The 19,426-nt window shown below is 42.9% G+C and overlaps 1 protein-coding gene across 2 annotated transcripts in view; it reads left to right on the top strand.

Annotated features, from left to right (window-relative positions):
- Positions 1-19,426, top strand: part of LOC138265803 (zinc finger protein 684-like) — a 185,528-nt gene that overhangs the window by 12,891 nt on the left and 153,211 nt on the right. For both annotated transcript variants that reach the window (XM_069213864.1, XM_069213871.1), the window contains exon 2: positions 18,663-18,803. In XM_069213864.1, coding sequence (XP_069069965.1) covers positions 18,780-18,803 — 24 coding nt within the window. In that variant the 5' untranslated portion in view covers positions 18,663-18,779. The remainder of the gene's footprint in view (positions 1-18,662; positions 18,804-19,426) is intronic.

Raw genomic sequence — 19,426 nt, 5'->3', positions numbered from 1 at the left:
TCAAAGCCATGTAAGTTCAACAATGGTCGTCAGCCTTTTGGTTATGTCAATGCATGTCTTGTTTTGTCATGGTTTTGTAAAACTTTATTGTTGTGGCAGCTGACGGGCCCTCAATGTTATAACAAACACTGGCAAAAAGCAAAAATATTTTTTAGTAAAAAAAAAAAGCACATATTCCCACGGTAGTTCATGACATTAAACAGAACCACTTATGTATGCTGACATGCCCTTTATGAAAGAGCACAATGCTGTCACTCAAGTGAAGCAGAGAGAGAGAGACAGAAAAAAAAAAAAAAAAAATGAATAGGAAAATAAAGGTTAATGCCAGACCTAATTAGATGCCCAATTCTTAAGGTAAGTCACAAAAGTGCGCCCATGGCATATGTCCTTGCATTAGTGCAGATTTACAGCTTATGAACTACTAAGAATTTACAGAGATAGGCCAGGAAATGGTACCCCTAAAAAATATTTGTGAACTGCATTTTAGCTCAAGCAACTCTATATGTGTAGATATCTAGTGTAGAGAAAATCTGTTGAGCATTTACAAATTCACTTTCCCTCCAATTAATGTTTTCCCAATTGTCGGGAATACATTTTCAAGCTTTCTCATTATGGGAAAAGATTAGAGAAGAGCTGATGAAAACTCCTCAAATATGCAAGTTCGTAGGTTTGCACAGTCAAAAGGGCATTCCAACCCTGGTAGTATTGCTTACTGCTATCTACTGCCACAGCATGTACATCTGTGGAAAGGTGGCAAAATAATGGATTTGCTAGTATTCAAACCCTACTATAGTATGAACCCTGGCATAATCAGATAGGCTGTTTTCTGAGCCCTTCTGTAATGAGACTGCTGCCATAATTTGTCGCCGCACTACATGGAAGCAAAGGGATAAGTGGATTTTGTTTCAGGGCAAGTAGATTTATGAAGCACCTGTCCCATGGACAAGTAGATATTTTATTAAATTTCACACCCCTGATAAAATAGTTTAAAATCAAGGGAGTTGGGGCTTCCTTGTTCAAAGGGAAGGGTTGCTGCCATAATTTGTCGCCATACTACATGGCACAAAAGGGAAAAGTGGATTTTGTTTCAGACCAAGTAGATTTATGAAGCAACCTGTCCCATGTGCAAGTAAGTATTTCATTACATTTCACACCCCTGATAATATAGTTTGAAATATAGGGAGTTGAGGCCTCCTTGCTCAAAGGGAAGGGTTGCTGCCCTAATTTGTCGCCAAACTACATGTCACCAAAGGGACAAGCGGATTTTGTTACAGGCAAAGTAAATTTATGACCCATGGGCAAGTACATTTTTTAAATTAAATTTCACACCCTTAATAATACAGTTTGAATCCAGGGAGCTGAGGTGTCCCTGTTCAAAGGCAAGGGTCAACATCTCCCATTTCAGGTGCAGCAGCCTGCTTTCCCACATTAGTTTCATCATACTGGATTGCAATCTTTCAAACAAGTGCCTAGTGAGAGTGAGATGGATATTGGGAAAAGAGATAAGAGAATTTGGGAAGGATGTCCATCTTAGCAATATCTATGTGTTATGAAATTGTTTTGTTCCCAGTAGTTATGCATCCCAGGAGGCACATATTAAGTTTAAGTAGTTGGTTAGGTCAAAATTGGGGAGATTAAAAAAGGACAGCCAAAACATGACCACACAAAGGTCAGCATTCTAGAATTTCAGGCAGAAGTGAGTAAGAGAAAGGAAAGCCAGACACACAGGACACACTTGCTCTTTTGATCAGCCATGAGCAAAACAAGAGTTAAATATCTTATTCCGAAGAACACAAAAGCAAAAACAAAAACGCTTCACATATAAGTGAAAATAAAATGAGAAAAACATTACGTGATATTCCTCCTCAAGAAACATACAACATTGCAGTAGTTCTGAACAGATGTATTTATTTATGAAAAGAGCTGCTGCCAACACGGTTATACAGCTGCTGAGATTCATTCACTCATTCAATTCATAACACCTTTTTCCAAAGGGAGAGGGTGTAACACCACTCTTGTAAAGGAAATCCTTTGTTCTGCCTTCCTGGACTCGAGCTTCTCAAGCAAAAGGAGGGCAGAAACCTGTCTGGGAGATGGCAGCAGCTTGGGCTGCCTGGAAATCCTCAGAAGGCTGTAATGGCAATACTGGGGGTCCTTTGGGGATCCCCCAGAGTACATGGCATCTTTCAACCAATGCTTGCAAAAGCCTTGGGGTATGATTCCAACATGTTTGAGACCAAACCTGCCTATGTTCGGAGTTACCATTATGTAGCTGGACATAGGAAATGACCTATGTCCAGTACACACCTAAAATGGCACACCACACTCACGAAGTCCAGGAAAATGGGCCTGGAGTTCGTGGGGGCACCTCTGCTAGTGCAGGGGTGCCCTCACACACAGATACCTGGCACCCTGCCATAGAGGTGACTTATAAGTAACTTGGTGTAGTAAAAAGTGGTAGTGAAAGGGTGCTTGCACCTTTTTGCACAGGCTGCAATGGCAGTCCTGAAGTCCCTTTGCTTGGGCTCCCTATGGGTGATAAAATATATGCTGCAGCCCATAGGGATCCCCTGGAAGCCCAATACCCTGGGTACCTAAGTACCATATACTAGGGACTTATAATGGGGCACCAGTGTGCCAGTTGTGGGTGAAAGACTGACTTTTGGGAGAGAGAGCATAATTACTGGGGTCCTGGTTAGCAGGAACCCAGTGAACACAGTCAAACACACTGACATCAGGCAGACAAAGGGGGTAACGATGCCAAGAAAGAATGTACTTTTCTACAGCCATGTGTTAAAGTTGCCAGGTTTTTTAGAACAGAAAATGCTTATATAAACATATCTATCAATGAAGAGTATTAGCTAATGACACCATTCTAGTTTATATTTAAAAAACAATATTATTCCTTCTGGATTTTAAAAATTTTTTACTTTACTTTTTAAACGTGACACCTGCTGTTCATAGAAAACTATTATTATTATTATTATAGACTTATTATTGTAGACATGATGTTAGCCATCTTTGTCCTCAGACCAAGATCAATGTCCATCTATTTTTCATGACCCCAAAATGTGCTCAGATGGTCTTGATCGCCTGTGTTGCAATTATCACTGCAAACAAAGATTACAGGGACATTATAGTTAGGTTCTGAATTTACTTGTACAAAACCATAGAAATTCGGCAGTTATAGTTATATATAGAGTTATTGCAAGAGTTATGTCAAATAACTATGACTCGTGCCTTAAAGTAACTATAACTCACGCCGTTGCCATGCACAGATTTCTTATCAATAACTTTATTGCATATGTGGCAGGAATAATATCAAAGATGCCTAAGAAGATGTCATCAATGATATAATATGTGGATTAATTAGCTGTGCGTGGCGAAGGAGCGAGTTATAGTTACCGTAGGACGCAAGTTATAAGAAATTTAAATAACTCTAACTATAACTGCTGAATTTCTATGGTTTTGTATGAGTAAATTCAGAACCTTACCATAACGTCCCTGTAACCTTTTTTCAGTGAATTTCTATGGTTTTTTAACATCATTTTAATTACTATACGTTAATCCAATCACCATGTAAGTTGGCAACAGGGCCTGGCCTGTGGCCAATGTGTGAAACTGGCACCCTGTTGTAGTACTCACATCTCCTTTCCCCCACACTTTTTGCCTGGTTTCTGAATGCTACTTGGACTGGAGTGCACTGGGATTCTGCTAACCAGGTCCCCAGTGCCAGTGTTCTCGCCCTAAAATTGCAAAGGTATTGAAACAATTGGCAACACCTTTCGCTGCCACTGTAAGTCCCTAGTAAATGGTACTTAGGTACTCAGGGTACAGGGTATTAAGGATAGGCCCCTGAGGACAGCAGCACAGATTGTGCTACCCTCATGGGACATGCATCCAGATGCACCCAGCACTGCCAATGCAGGCTGAGTGTCCTGGTGCAATCCTAAAATGCAAACTCGACATGGCACACAACCTGTGTGCCCTGTCCACCACAGACTGCATGCAATATAGTTAAGTCACCCCTCTGGCAGGACTTCCAGCTCCAAGGCAGGGTGCACTATACTGTAAGAGTGGGCATAGACGCCTGAGCAATATGACCCTACTGTGTCCTTGCCAAACCTGGGACATAGTAAGTGAACAGAGCAGCCATTTTAAATGCATGTGCTGTACACTGGTCAGTACGGGTTTCACAGCTACATGATGGCTACTCTGAACTCTGGGCTGTTTGGTATCAAACAACTCAGTAGGATAAATACAGTCTGGTACCAGTATTGGATTTATTGCAAAATGTACCCAGAGACCACTTTAGATGTGAACCCTGCAAAGCTTACTAACACTAGCATGGTTGCGGGCCAGTCACAACCAGCCTGCCACCACTGGACAAGATTCTGGACTGCCAGGGTGGGAGCTCCTGCTCTCTGGGTCCTAGAACAAAGCCCTGCCTGGGTGGAGGTGTCACACCTCCCTCCTCAGGAATGTGCACTGCGCTGCTAACTGGACCCCGCAGTCTGCTGCTAGCAGCAGATGGCTGTCTCACTTACAAACTCCCTCTTTTGGCGGGAAAACACACAAAGGACAGGAGTAGTAGCCTCCACCACTTGCACCACCCCTAAGGTGCTGCATGCAAGGTGACCCCTGCATTTCATTTTCCTCCATCTTGCGTGGTAGGGAAATTGCCTATCAGGGATAGGGAAGTGACCTCTGCTCACAGAAAGTGGTCACATAGCGGGTGTAGCCACCCTAAGGTAGATGACCCATTGGTCACTACTAGGTACTCTCTTAAACGCCCACTAAATTTAGTATTTAGTGGGCACCCCTAGACCAGAGATTCAGATTCCAAGGACACAAGAAGACCAGCAACAAAAAAGACCCAAGGCTCGAGAACTGAAGTCCTGCTGCATCAATAAAAAGACACCAAACCCTGCCTGCTGCACCCAGGACTCGACAATGGCCACTGAGGGGTTGCTCAGACATCTGACGGACTTTAAAAAACCCTCAGAGGACCTCCACTCTTCTTAAAAATCGCCAAAGATCTCTCAGAGCATCACCTTTTAGTATCAAAGACCCAAAAGCTAGTGTAGTCCAGTTCACCGACCAGCTGCTGACCAAGGAACTGGACACCACAGCCGGACCAAATTTCAACCGGCGGACCCAGAGGACAAACCCTGCAAGTTTGGTGGCACTGCATCCTCCAGTCCCTGAACCGTGCAATAGCCAGAGGTACAGGACCCCCAGCGTCGGACACCCAGAAGGACAGTCTACTCCAGACTGCAAAAGGACCAGGAGTAAGCCCCAGTTGAGGGACTTCAGAAAACACCAGGACCTCCCACCAGAGGGACCCTGCTGACCTGCAAACGGTCCTCAAAGTGACCTACCTCCTGCTTCCAAGGGCACCTTTGCTCACAGCTTTTGGCTCACCGATTTTGCTCTGCGCCCGGCCGCCCTGTTCCCTGCAACAAAGATCCAGTTGTGTTCTAAGGGTCCCCCACTGCTTGTGACCTCGAAACTCCAAAGGGACCCATCGGATTCACCTTGAAGTCCACCTCTGCCATTCTTTTCCAAATGGTCCCCCACAGTGGCCTTGCACCAGTTCCAAAAACTTTCTGCAACTGCTCCCGCCGAAACCGGGAGCCTTCCCAACTTCTCCAGCTGATCCACAGGCCCAGCAACGACCTCGACCTACAACTGAGAGGAGACATTGGTAAATTCATTGCCTGATTTTATATGTATTTTTGAAGTATTTCTCCATTGATTACTATGGTGCATAACTACGCACAGAGCTGAGGCATTTTCTAAACTGAAAATTAGAGTATTAGATAGTCTACTTTTTACCTCTGTAAACCAATGTATGGTTGCCTGGACCCTAGGCACAGTGTACAGTGATTTGCACACTACATAGAGGGCCAGCCTTCTACAACTAGGCCCTGCAGCCAAGCCCCTATAACCATCCAACCCTGTGCCACGCACAGCCTTTGGCCACAGGGCATGTCTCTGACAGTGGGTCTGTGAGTGAGCGCATGAGTCTCCTGGAATGACTCCTGGTAGCCATCAGACCTAGGACCCACACCCACTCCCTCTGACTATGCCAGGAACCTTGGAATCATCATTGACAACAGCCTCACCATGAAGTCACAGGTCAGTGCGTCTCCTCCGCCTACTTCAGCACTTTGCGCTTGCTACATAACATCTTCAAGTGGCTACCTCTACACATGAGACACACCGTCACACATACCCTCATCACCAGCTGACTGGACTACGGCAATGCCCTCTACTTGGAAATCGCCGCACACCTCCTATGGAGACTTAAGACTATACAGAACGCTACAGTCAGACTCATCCTCGACCTTCCCCAATTAACCCACATCACATCTCACCTCAGGCAACTCCACTGGCTCCCTGTACAGAAGAGATGCGAATCCAAGCTGCTGACCCATGCACTCAAGACTACACAACCAAGGACCCACGTATATTAATTACTGCCTGAACTTCCACCAACCATCGAGAACACTACGCTCTGCCCCCCTTCCACTTGCCCATACTCCCCGCATCTACCGAAGCAGAAGTGGAGGCTCCTTCTCTAATGTTGCAGCAAAAACCTGGAACAGCCTCCCCACGCACCTCCATTCCATCACCTCACTTCCGGAATTTCAAAAGGGCCTCAAGACCTGGATGTGCGAATAAGCCTCAAGGACCTACATTTGCATGGATACCCTATTGGGTGATTAACGGCGCTTTATAAATCCTGATTGATTGATTGAGTGCATGTATGTGTAAATGAATGTGTGTATGAATAAGTATGAATGTTTTCATAATTTTCTTTTTGTATATTCTCGAATATCCAAGGATATTCACAAAAATTCAAGAATATCACGCATGATGAAGAAAAAACATTTTAAAACCATAATTTGACCCTCAAACACCCCTATATCACACCCCTTACACCACTTATTTCTATTTTCAGCCCCAGGGACCCTCTCCAATAACATAAAATGGTGGCTGCAACTTTCTAGTCAGGTTGTGGCCAGCCAATTACAGCGATTCTATTCGCGCGTGCATTTGCGAACATTCACAATTTATTCATGGCCATAGATATACAAATTTGGATTTTCCTTAATTTCTCATAAACTACTGAATGGATGAACACCACATATCCAAAAGCGTAATCTGTGTATCGACAACTATGTTTCTGCCAAATTTGATGTAGTTCAGTTTGGGCTGTAGTCGTGTTCAAAACTCATTTGGGAATTAACATGGGAAACCCATGTTTTTTTACCCCCGCCCCTTTTTCTCAGCTCCCGCTTGGCTGATCACCCCATTACATTTCCATGCGCAACAAGAATCACCAGCATATTTTTTTTTTTGCCAATAGGTATATTACCTACTGGCGGTCGCCAGTAGTTAGTTATAGTTAGGAACGTATTTCCACAGAAAAAGCATTTTTTTGACTTGCCTATATCATTGGCACCGTTTGATGAATCTTCACAAAAGAATTTTTAGAAAGTGCCCTGGGGGTTCTTGTTGCGCACGGAAAGTTTCAGGGTGATGTGTCAGGGGGGGGGGGGTTAGAGAAAAAGGGGAGGGTCAAAAAAGTTGTGTTTCCTATGTTAATTCCCATAGGACTTTTAGACACGACTACAGCCCGAACCACTGGACAGAATTACACCAAATTTGGCAGAAAGCTATGCAGATTATGCTTTTGCTTATTTGGTGTAAATGTGTTTGGGAGTTTTTGAGAAATTGAAGGGTAAATAAATTTGTATACCTCTTGCCCCGACGACTTCGCGAATAATGACAAGGTTGTGTAGTGAAATGCACAACTCTGATTTGCTGCCAACACTTCAACCAGGTAGTGTTGGCAGCTTGGGGCCCCCAGCGCTAAAAATCTGTTTAAAAAAAAAAATTGCTGCGATTCAAGGTGGATCCGCAAATCTGGGGGAACTTTAAAAAAAAAAAAAAAAAAGCGCAGGCTCCCGAGCTTCTTTATTCTGAAGCCCTGGGGACATTGCTATTTTAATGTGAGGGGGCTGCCCGGCTCCCCGTAGCACTGGGGACCACCACCTCCCCCAGAGCATCGCTGTAATTGTGTGAGGGGGGCCATGCAGCCTCCCTGAAACCCCAGGGACAGACACATCCGAGGGGATTACTGTAATTGTGTGCAGGGGGCCACGTGGCCGGCCCCGCATCCCTGGGGGCCGCAACCACACAAGGGCATTTTTGGAATTGTATGCAGAGGGGCCACATAGCCCTCCTATAGCCCCAGGGACCGGCACCTCCCTGGGGCATTAATGTAATTTTGTGCAGGGGGGCGCATGACCCCCCTGTAGCCCTGGAGATGCCACATCCCTAGCCCATTGATGTGATTGTGTGCGGGTGGGCCCCTGCAGCCCCGGGGACCACCACGTTCCTGGGGCAAAGATTAAAAAAACTAAAAGGGGCAGCTCCCTCTCTGTGACAACAATGCTGGCTCCCCCAGAAGACAAGGAGCCAGCTGGGAGCATAGGGGTCTTCAGGCTCCCCCCACGGTCCCTAACATTGTGACATAGGTCACAAGGCCGGGCACCGGGGCATGTGGTCCCGGGGCCGAGATCGGCCTGGGTTGGTGGCCGCATAGCCCCCTCACCCCCCAAAAAAATAATAGTTAAGCTGGGGCATGGGGTCCTGAGGCTGTGATCAGCCTGCACAGCCCCCCTCCCCCAAAAAATAATAATAACTAGGCCACACCCTGGGGGATGGAGTCCCCGGGGCCAAGATCGACCTGGGGAGGGGGGTCGCCAGGGATATTGCCCACCGTGCAATACTAACAGCCCTGTCTGTATAGTCATTCCCTCCAATATCATCTGCATAGCTCTGTTCCTTAACTACCCTTCCTGTTACATCTTCCTCTTCTGTAATAAGTGCGATGTTGTTATTGAAACATGCAACTGATTGTCACTATTTCCTGGACCCTGCTCTTAACCTCTACCCTCCTGGCAGTCACTGGATCCCTACCCCCCGTGACAAGGCAGAGCTGTAGAGAGAGCACGTGTCTGCTAACCTCATAAGAGATGCTCAAAGATCTGTGCAGCAGGAGTAGACAGTATTCCAGTCGCAGCAGTTGGTTGAGGGCAAAATGATAAAAAAGACAGGACTCCTCTGTGCAAGCTAAAACACAGCTTTTTACTGTTGCGGCAGGGAGAGTAGCTATCCCCACATAGGAAGACAGCTGGTCTTAATTTGCTGCCTCACAGGCTGCCACATTTATAGCAGTACTAACATTTACAAAAGGTTAATAATTAACTTTAGCAGTTACATACTTTTTGCAAAATCACATCGCCCTTTAAACCTATAACCTATTTCTCATACATTATTTACAACAATTCTAACAATGCCTCACTAACTTGTTACTCTTGAGTGCTTGTGAAGTTGTGTGTGTGCCTTATTGCTCTGCTCCCGATATCGCTTCTCAGTTTTTGCATACCCTAGGCTAATTCAATTTCCTGCTCCCATTCTTCAATCATGTTTGTAATTTACTGAGATAACAGAATACATGCCTGTGTGCTTTAAGAATATAAATTCTTTCAGGCTCACAATCATGGGTTTTCTTTTAACTATGACCTTGCTGATCGTGTATTCTGTTTTCAAGTGAATTGCTCTTTCACCACATATGATTTTATATTGTTTTCTACCAATGTCTGATGTCACTTTTTTTCAGATTTCATTTCCTCTTCAACAAAGGTTGCACTTCCATCATAACTGTGGATACAAGTCTCTGTGATTTGGATGCTGTGTTGAGTCGAAAAGTGGCTGTAAAGAACAAACTGCTTTCCATCAAGATGACTTAAGTAATAGAAAAGACAATATAGTACCATAGAGCGTGAGGCACTGGTCTGTATGTGTGTGTGTGGGGGGGGGGGGGGGCTGTGCAAAAGTTGAGGAATTATGTTTGGGGTTGTAAGTTTGAGTTGCACACTGATCACAATTCCTTGGTGTACATATTCAACATTTTAGCCAGACATACCAGATTGGTTTCCAATTTAAAAAAATACAGTTTTGTAATAAAACATCTGTCAGGCTTAAAAAATTTCCTCCCAGATTTTTTTATCTGCATGCCCCTAGAAGACACTGATGATGAATATTATGTGGATGATGCTGATTGTGTGACTCTAGTGGATGTTTGTTCTGCTTTCCTGCTCTTATCTCATAACCGAGCTTACAGAACCTCTCTGGAATGCACTTCTGAGTTTAAAGAAGACATTTATTGTTATTTTTATTTCACCACGAGGTTCCTGAGAGACGAAATTAGTAAATTAACAGCACATGTTCAAAAGTAGTCTCAGCAATGACAGCAAAATATATCAAAGTACTTCTCAGTTGCAATGTACACAGCAAATACATGTGATTATCTTATAGCATAACTTCAAAGCAAAGCGTCATAATTACATCACCGTAGGGCAAGGCTGTAGGGCCTATAACTCAGCTTCATCTTTCTGGGACCTGCAAGTTGATGACTCCGTTCAACTGCGAGAAAGAGATTTTCTACCCAAACGGGAGACAGGCAACTGACGTCTCCGTTCCTGTCTGAAGTCAAGCAGATTCAATCTAACTAACTCTGCCCTTGCCCAGAGCCATCGTTCCAAAAACAGGCCCTCTCCTCTCAGACTCAGGAAAACTACGCAAGCCTTTGGAGACTGGCCAGATCTCCTAGACCCCTTCTCTTCCCAAGGCTGAGCAGAAAGGAAAACACCAAATGTACTCTCTCTTATCAGGTCTAGTCTGGTGTGAAAAACACAGCTTGGTCTATCATGTGGAAAAACACTGCTCATCTGCAATGTCTCAACTGCAATGTCTACCAGCGTTAAAGCCAATAGGCAGCTAACCTGAACAAAACATATAATGTGCTACTGGTGAACATTGAGCAACTAATATGCGCAATGGTGAAACACAGTCATTGGTCAAACACAATTAATAGCATCACAATGTTGTAGCTGAATATGCTTTGGTGTTGAGTGAAAAAGACTGGATGGAGGCTTATCAACCCTTAGGTAAGGTCACTGAACATATTGTACATGGTTGGCCTAAGAACAGGTGTTTAGTTGGTAAACTGAAAACTTTCTCCCAAGTCGCAGGAGAACTGTCTGTGATTAATGGTAGAGTTGTAAGAGGGGATCCACCTACAAAATTGCGTAACATCATCATATCCAAGGCACACCATGGACATATGGATACTTGCATGAAAATATTAGTGACCTGCAATATACAACCAGGAGAGGTTCATGATAGGCAAATGTCCAGATTGCCTTCTATCTGATAAACACTGGAAGAATAGTTTAACATCCTTGCATCCAGCTCCCTTACCTGATGCAGTGTGAGAAAAACAATGTTTAGATTTTTCATGTCTAATCTGTGCTCTAGCAAGTAGTATAAGATATCTGATACAGTTGACTGCTTTTCTAATTGGATGTATTTTTCATTTAATTGAATCACCCAGTACTGATAGAGTCATAAAATATCTCGAACAAAGAGTTTTACTAAAGGGTTCCCTCTAAACTATTGTTACTGACCATGTTACTCATTTTGTTTCAGAATTTTTGTCATGCCATGACATTAAACACATGTAAGCTCTATATTCACTGTCATTGAATGGTTTAGTTGAGTGAGGAAACAAACCTATAAAGAAAGGTCTGCAGACTGACGTTGCATCAGGTTTGGATGTATGTGACTATATCAAACAAAAAGTGTGGACTCGCTTCTCCGTGTTGTACAACTGGGGTTACTCCTTTTTCTTTGTGAAGGGGGAGTTGAGTGTAGACATCATTATTTCTAACCTGGCTGAAAGAACAAGTGCAAAAGGACAATAGCAATGTGAAACTAAACATGGATAATGTTGCTTCAAATGTGGCTTTGAAGAAAGCTAAAATATATTGGGCCCTGGGTTTTGATCAGTGAGCGATTCCGAGTTTGGATGGGTGAATCCAAATTCTCGCTTTCTATGCAAGTATATCAAGTCAGTAAGAGTGGCGCAATGATTGTAGACAAAAGTTGGTGAAATAAAAAGCAATTGGTAAGATTTACATAGCAACAAGCCAACATTATACGGAAGAGAAGTTATTCCATTGCTGAATCTGATTGGGCACATTGGTTAAAACCTGTGGATAAAATACAGATAGTGAAGGAAAATGTTGATGCTGAAGTCAATGATTCTGTTGATCAGTGTCTGTCCTCAGCAGCACCAGATAGTGAAGTCAGGAGTCCTGTTGGATCTCATATTAAAAAAGGGCATAAGAAGTTTAATGATTTTGTAAGGTATTAATCTTTATTTACAATTTTGTGTTTTCATTTGGTTAATTTGGTTTATAAGGGGGAATGTGATGTAATGTGATGTAAGTTTCATGTATTGCAATGTAAATGTACAGTTACATGTTATGCTTTAAGCATTGACTTGAGGACGTGTGGACTGGTGGGTGAGGATTCCAGCAGCAACCGGATGTTGTTATGGGGGATCTGAGCTGACCAGACGTGTCTCATTGTGGGTGATGCATTTGCAAAATGTAAGCCTCTTTTCTACTTACCTGATGTTGTGAGGCTCCATTTACTACATTCATTCATTCTTTCCAATGTCCTTAACCGGCAACCAACCAGCACTTGACAATAGATATTCCACATTCTCCTCATTGTCCTCCAAATTGTCCTTCATGCCTTCAGGCATCGGCAAACATGAGAGACAACCAGCACATCATCATGGTGTTCCATTCATTTAGAAGAAAGTCACATTAAGCTGGAAGATGCCCTACAAGGAGCAACATTAGTCCCTTTTGGAATGGGAACCAAAGATTTGTGATCCATGTAGATAAGAAACATGTTTCTCCACAAATGGGATTACATTTTTCTACTGCCAAAGAGCAAGTCAACATCCTTCTTTCTTTGACCGGATATTGATCCTCATAGGGTTTTAAAGTTCAAGATGTAAATGCAGTTGTGTAATCATTGCTATACATTCAGTCAGTTGAAGCAGTACCTATGCCAACACTACTGGCATCCACAGTTATGTAAAGTTATCTGAAATATATAAGATAGAAGGTGTGGCTCAAGCAACAGTTTATTTCCTGAACATTATTGGATTATGTACTTCACCGGCCTCGCAACACAGTGGTATCAAAAACCCTGCTGATCATGATACCAAGGAATTTTACAACTGAGGTGGACCACCTCAGAGGGTTTTAGAAAGGGTATTCAGTTGTGGTAGAAGTGAGTAGGAATATAAATAACTTGGACCAGTTTATAGAAAGATATTCAAAGTGGACAAAATCCTGAATCAGTGGTGCTATGTTTATAGAACGGTTCCTGGCTAAAAAAGGTATTGTCATTGGCACACAACAAGATGACCTGATTTCTGGCAGTTAAGCCAATGTCTCTCTCTGCATTATGCTTACTGAATCTAGCAGCCTTAGCCGCAATTGCTAAGAGTGTAAGAGAGTTGGGGGTTGGGTAGAAGCCCTGTCCCATCGCTTTGTTTGTAGCAAATGGAGCAGGCTGCAGACCATTCTTCTGGGTTGAATGCTGTGGTATTTGTTTACAGCAATTTGATGTAGCCTATGAAATTGCAGTTGGATCCGATCCATTCTAAAGTATGAAATTGGTATTTCTATTCTAATGAATCAGAAACCTTGGTGGCGTCTAGAAACACAACTTCTGCATTAATGGAGACTCTATCTACTGTATCAAGGTTAAGTTAGTAGGGAGATTATGGACGTGGATCGCCCAGGTATAAAAGCTGATTACTCTGGTTAGATCAGATAAGGGAGCAGCAGGCAAATTTTGTTTGGAAGATGTTTGGTCAGTAGTTTGCTGTATTGGTGATAGGAGTCACCACATCAGTTAGAAGGTTTATGAGGTTTCAATATTGTGCCAATAAGGGCCTCTTGTGGTGGAGGTGGGTGGGTGCCAAGACTTTCTGGATTCTTCATATATAGCCAGCAAGTGAGGAGACAGGATGAGGGCATATTCTTTGTGTACTGGGCTGGTAGGTCATCAACTCTGGGGCATGCTCACCTGCAGTCCCTTTATAGTCTGAGGGCTCTTCTCAATTAAGCCTGTCCAGGAATGGTGTAATCTAAGGAGGGCGATGTTTTGGATTGATGTAACTATTCGTAAAAACCAGCAAACTCATATACGATTTAATTCATATCTATAATCTCTGATCTGGCCCAGGGATACGGAAAGATGCAAGTATGCACCCAAGTCTGTGCCCCTCCACCATACAATCTGGTTTTGGCCTTGCTGCCAAGAAAGTTTAATTCCCTTTCTGCCTACGTCCTGTACTACACTCATTATACATGTATTGCAGCAAGGCACAGTGCTTTAGTTTTAGAGTGCAGAATTCACTATTCAGTCTTTGTAGCTGATCTCTGATTGCCCAGAAACCCCTTTTGAGAATCAAGATCCCCAAATTGCTTTGTTAAATGCCTCCCAAAGTATTGTGGCACTTGTTATTGAGTGTTCGTTAAGAGCAAAAATAGTCTGATAATGCTTTGTTGTGTGACCTTGAAATAGATATTTCACACAATACATGGGCGTGATCAGATAGTTATGTTAGGTTTGTGTTTGATGCTGGTACTACAGGTGACAATATCTCTGGTAACCAACCAGTAGTCAAGCGTGAGCCAGGAGTGAGGTGGAGGATTGGTATATGCTCCTTCTAGTCGTCCAAGTTGTTGAATTTGCTGGTTATCAACTATCTCATAATCGATTGTGACTGCTTGCAGCTGTGAGGCTTCCATAAGGTGAAGGCTAAGTATTTCAGCTAGACCTATAAGATTTATAGTCCAACACTATACTTATATCTCCTCCTCAAATGTTCACTTGTGAACTTAACTGCTTAATATTCGCTCCTATCTGGTGGTACACAAGTGCATACTATAACAATGCTTTTACTCATTAAGGTACTCTGAAGAATGACATACCTTCTCTTCATGTCTCAATGATCAATTAATTCTCAGGGGCATACATTTATGAATCACAGGTTTTCGTCCTTGGGCATATGAAGAACATGACTCCTCAATTACTTTATCAACCCATCCAGCTCTGAGTTTGTGGTCCGTGTGGTGTGTGTCTGTAGCATACCAATATCAATACCAGCTCTATTAACGTATGCCAGTACCTGTTATGGTTTACATGCTCACCCATGGCCCCTCACATTCCACTGTAGAATTTTAATGGGGCTCGTGTTATGTTAACAGGAGTGAGTGTTGCAGAAAGATCGTAGGGCGAGTTTGGACAATGTTCTAGACATGTATCTTGTCAATCTACATGGGGAGGGGTGCCTAGTTAAAGAAGGGCAGGTAACCTAGTAGGTGCCTTGGTGGTTACAAACCCTCTGATTCCCACTCCCTCCTCCTACTCTGATGAAAGAAATCCATCAGATGAAATAAACAATACTTCCGCCCACCAACATACATACCCGAATCTCATCACCATGCTATTTAAATCAATCCTCCTATAGTAAAAAGAAATGTAACATGCTAGCAAAGATAAGAAAACAAAAAAAAGCAGAATCATTAACCATGAATTTTGTTGCCAGTATCCAGATAATCGAGTCAGCTCTTGCTTGATAAATAAGCAATTGGCCAGGTGTGCCAGGAGCAAAACAAGGTGACTGTAATTGTGCTATTTCTTAACTGCCTAAAAAGAGCTGACAGTTAACCTGGTTAAGAGTAAAAAGCTTACAGTTAACTTGGATAAGACGAAAATAATGGTGTTGGGGAAAAAGGAAGGGGGCATTTTCCTGGTACCTGGTAGTTGATGTGAAGCGACTGCTTACGCTTCCCCCCTCAAGTATGATCCAGGCTATAAGGGCTAAATGGCAAATTATGGCGTGGAGTTACTTGGGAATGCAAGCCACATTTAAATTTTGGTTGAGTCTTTCTGAAGAGGGTATCCCCAAAATTGCTTACCTATGTAAAAGGGAAATAAGGATAAGTGATTTGAATTGGGCCTACCAAGTGAGAGGTCGGCTAGAGAATATCTGTGTTACTTTGGGTTTAGCCTCCAATCAGCGGCGCAGAGAACAAATCCCGAAGCAGGAGCTGCGCGTCATGGTAAATAAAAGTGCCAGAGAAGATGTATGTTATTTGGACGGTAAAATATGTACCCAGTTCATGTGCGTCGGTAGAGAAATGAGGATATGTTTCCCTATATAGAGGCTGTGCCTGATCCCAAGTTAAGAAATGCAGTGTTAAAATTCAGGGTTGGGCTAAGCCCATGCTATATGGATTTGAAAACAAGCCATAATGAGGAATGATTTGGGCCTATGTACATGCGGCCTCAAAGTAAAATGTAGCGTCCAACCTATTTTATTGGCTTGCTTGTGGTTCTTAGATAAACAGAAAAAGTTTATAAAGCCAATTGTTAGGGAATGTAATGTTATTAACCGGGACCAAGCTCTCAATCTATTGGTAGACATGAGATTCTTGAATGTGACACATGCTTTAGGACGATTTTTAAATGAAATTCGGGGTTCCTTAATGGGGCTCTCTGAAGCCTTGCAAGGGGTGAGAGTGCTGATATGCGATGTTCAGTTAATCAAAGGTAGTTTTACAAGGATCAAATCGTGTTTAATTTATTATTATATGGTAAAGAATATGCAAGTGTTATCTAATATGTACTTAGGATTAGGAAGACTCGCACCCCCAAGAAATGCAATTAGTTGCATTTTTGGATGTTGCGAGGATTGCTGTTGTACTATATAATGCTGTCCTGTATGTTTTATTAGAAACATGAGATGATGATACTCCTATTTTTATATTGTGAGTATATTTTGTTTGAAGTAATGATTTAATTATAATTTTAATTGACTTGCGCTATGTTTTAGGGCTACGTCCGAATAAAACTTGTTTTTAAACCTTAAAAAAACAAAAACTTATCTGCCTTCCTTTAATTGAGATTTGAAGCTTGGTGGTAGAGAGTAAGGCGGATTGAACTCCTGTCTTCTTATTGCCAGTAATTCCCACCTTGCAGCCTGGACTGCAGCTGTGAAGTCAGAGTACATACAGATGCTATTGCAGCCATGTGTAAGGTTTTGTTGCCTCTTTGCTATAAGCATAATCATATCCCGGTCATTTAAGTTAATCAGCCTGGCTAATACAGGGCCGGCTGGCACTCCAGAAGACAGCTAAGGCCCTAGCAAACTGTGTGTATGCTCTACTAAAAACATGGTAGTGAAGATATCATGCTTACATAAATTTAACCAGCTCCTCCATGTAGTCCTTGATTCTGTTATTTGCAGTTGACTCTGGAACATAAGTTATTGCAGCTGGATGGGGCCTCTAGGTCGTTGTTCATCACTTGAAACACTCCAGCAGTTCCTCCATGTGCAGCAGTTTTCACTTAATCCATAGGCATCATTCTCAATGTCTCAGATTCTCTGCTGAATATGACCAATGTGCCAGCCTCCATGTTTTTCTAAGATGCTTTTTCATCATGTCCATCCTGTCCGTATTGGTGATGATCTTGGAGTTGATTTTAGTCAGGCTGTACTATCATATCAAAAAGTAGCATTTGTAGATCATGTTCTTCATCCAGGTCTTGGTTGAACTAGAAGTAGACCCCATCCATCAGGGGGCTGTGCCGGGTGGGCCGGGTAGAAAACCTGTTTTCAAAAGCCAACTTAGGCTGTATACCAATGATGTGCCAGTAGTTATCTGTGAGGAGGTTCTGTATTGGGTAGGTGTGAGCTTGTGGGGTCAAACACAGTTTCATGCAGTGAGTTGGGCCAAATCTGCTTAGCAGTGTCTGCGTCTGCCTCATGGTTAGGCGTCTGATGGCCAGAAAACTGCCTGTAACCTCACATTTGGGGCACATGGTGCACAAAGCATTGTCTCTCCGCAGCACAATGCATGCTGCCAGTGTTTGGATGAGGTGAGCCTAGGACATCTCATGTGTTAAGAGTTAGACTGATGCAGATCCTGCCTTGCTCCCCCCAGTAATCTGGCTAAGGAAAGAGCAGGGTTCATTAGCAGACCAGTGTTAGCTGTGCCCTTCAGCAAACTCCAGGCAGATTTGTCGGGCCCTTGTCAATTTGCCTTTTGCGAAGCACAGTTCCACTAGAGAGAAGGTGGTGCATCCCTTCACCCAAAGCTGCACATTGCTAGAGCACCCCAGGCTGCCCCGTTCTGCTCTCCAGCACGGCCTATTCAGTGTTACCAGGTTGCTTATGGCTTATCTAAGTTACATGGATGCAGATCTGCTACCTTCTGGAGCCACAGCTGGCCCAGCACCTCCTTTCTACACCTCCCACGATCCAGGCAGCTCCCCAGGTCCTCTTCATCAGGCCCATCTGGCTGCTGAGTTTTCTCACGTCGTAGTCCTCCAAGGTCTGGATTGAGTTCAGGTGCCAGGATTGTCTCCAAGCTGCCTGTAAGTGTTTCTTCACTAATTCTAGCCCTAAGTGGAACCTCCTCACTCACAAGGGTGCAAGGCAGTTTTTGCCTTCCAGGATTATTGCTCTATTGTATGAATTAAGTCTCCATGACCTGCGGACCCTTACTGGTGTGCATCCATCTTGCTGCCTGTACTTTGGCCTCTCTGCATATGGTACTGGTGATAACTGATAGGTGGTAGGTTACGTGTTCTTTGCATACAACAAGAAGACATTTAAACACTTCTTCTCTATTTTATTACAGGTCTTAACAGGGGAAGCACTGCATTTGCACTTTTCTCTCAACATCAGATGGTCAAGAGCCAGCACCCCCAAAGTCATCCTGCAGACTGGAACCAAGAACACTGTTAAAAGATTAAGCATGTGTGAAGAAATTCGAATTCGAGTACGAATCATTTTGCATATTAGACTTTTTTATTTGATTTATCAGTAAGCATTTGCACCTGTTCTAGTGTACAGAAGTGAATGCATTGAACGATGATTATCTTTGTCAATATATTTTTTGTAGTTTGTGTTTTTTCATATTGATATTTTGTCTCAAAAAGTGTTAGGAATCTTTGTATGTTTTAATTGATATCAAACTTTTGATGCTGAACAGTTAGTTCTGTACGTAGTAGAAATAATGCATTTGCTCCCCTAAAGAATTTCAGCGTTATGTCAATTAAAGACATATGTTAACACAATAGGAAAAACTACATCCCACCTCTTTAAAACATGTCGTTTTCTTCATTTATTATTTCTAGATATCAAAAGGGTAGCATTTTACTAAGTGTAACCCACAATAATGACTTTGCAAATAAAACTTACAAGGGAAAAAAGTATTTCCATGAGACAGGTAAAAGTTGAGATGCATACCTGCTTATCCTGCTTATGAACTTAGTCAGATTTCTTTTATAAAGCACAAAAAATCCTGAACACAAATTTAGGACGAAGGGAAGTTGAATATTAAATTGAAACCATGGAATGCAAAAGAGGCCTGAACAACAAGGATGTTGACAAGAAAATACA

Source organism: Pleurodeles waltl, chromosome 2_1 (genome assembly GCF_031143425.1).
Source record: "Pleurodeles waltl isolate 20211129_DDA chromosome 2_1, aPleWal1.hap1.20221129, whole genome shotgun sequence".
Taxonomy (NCBI): domain Eukaryota; kingdom Metazoa; phylum Chordata; class Amphibia; order Caudata; family Salamandridae; genus Pleurodeles; species Pleurodeles waltl.
The sequence above is the reverse complement of the archived record's forward strand: the minus strand, read 5'-3'. Positions and strand labels throughout refer to the sequence as shown.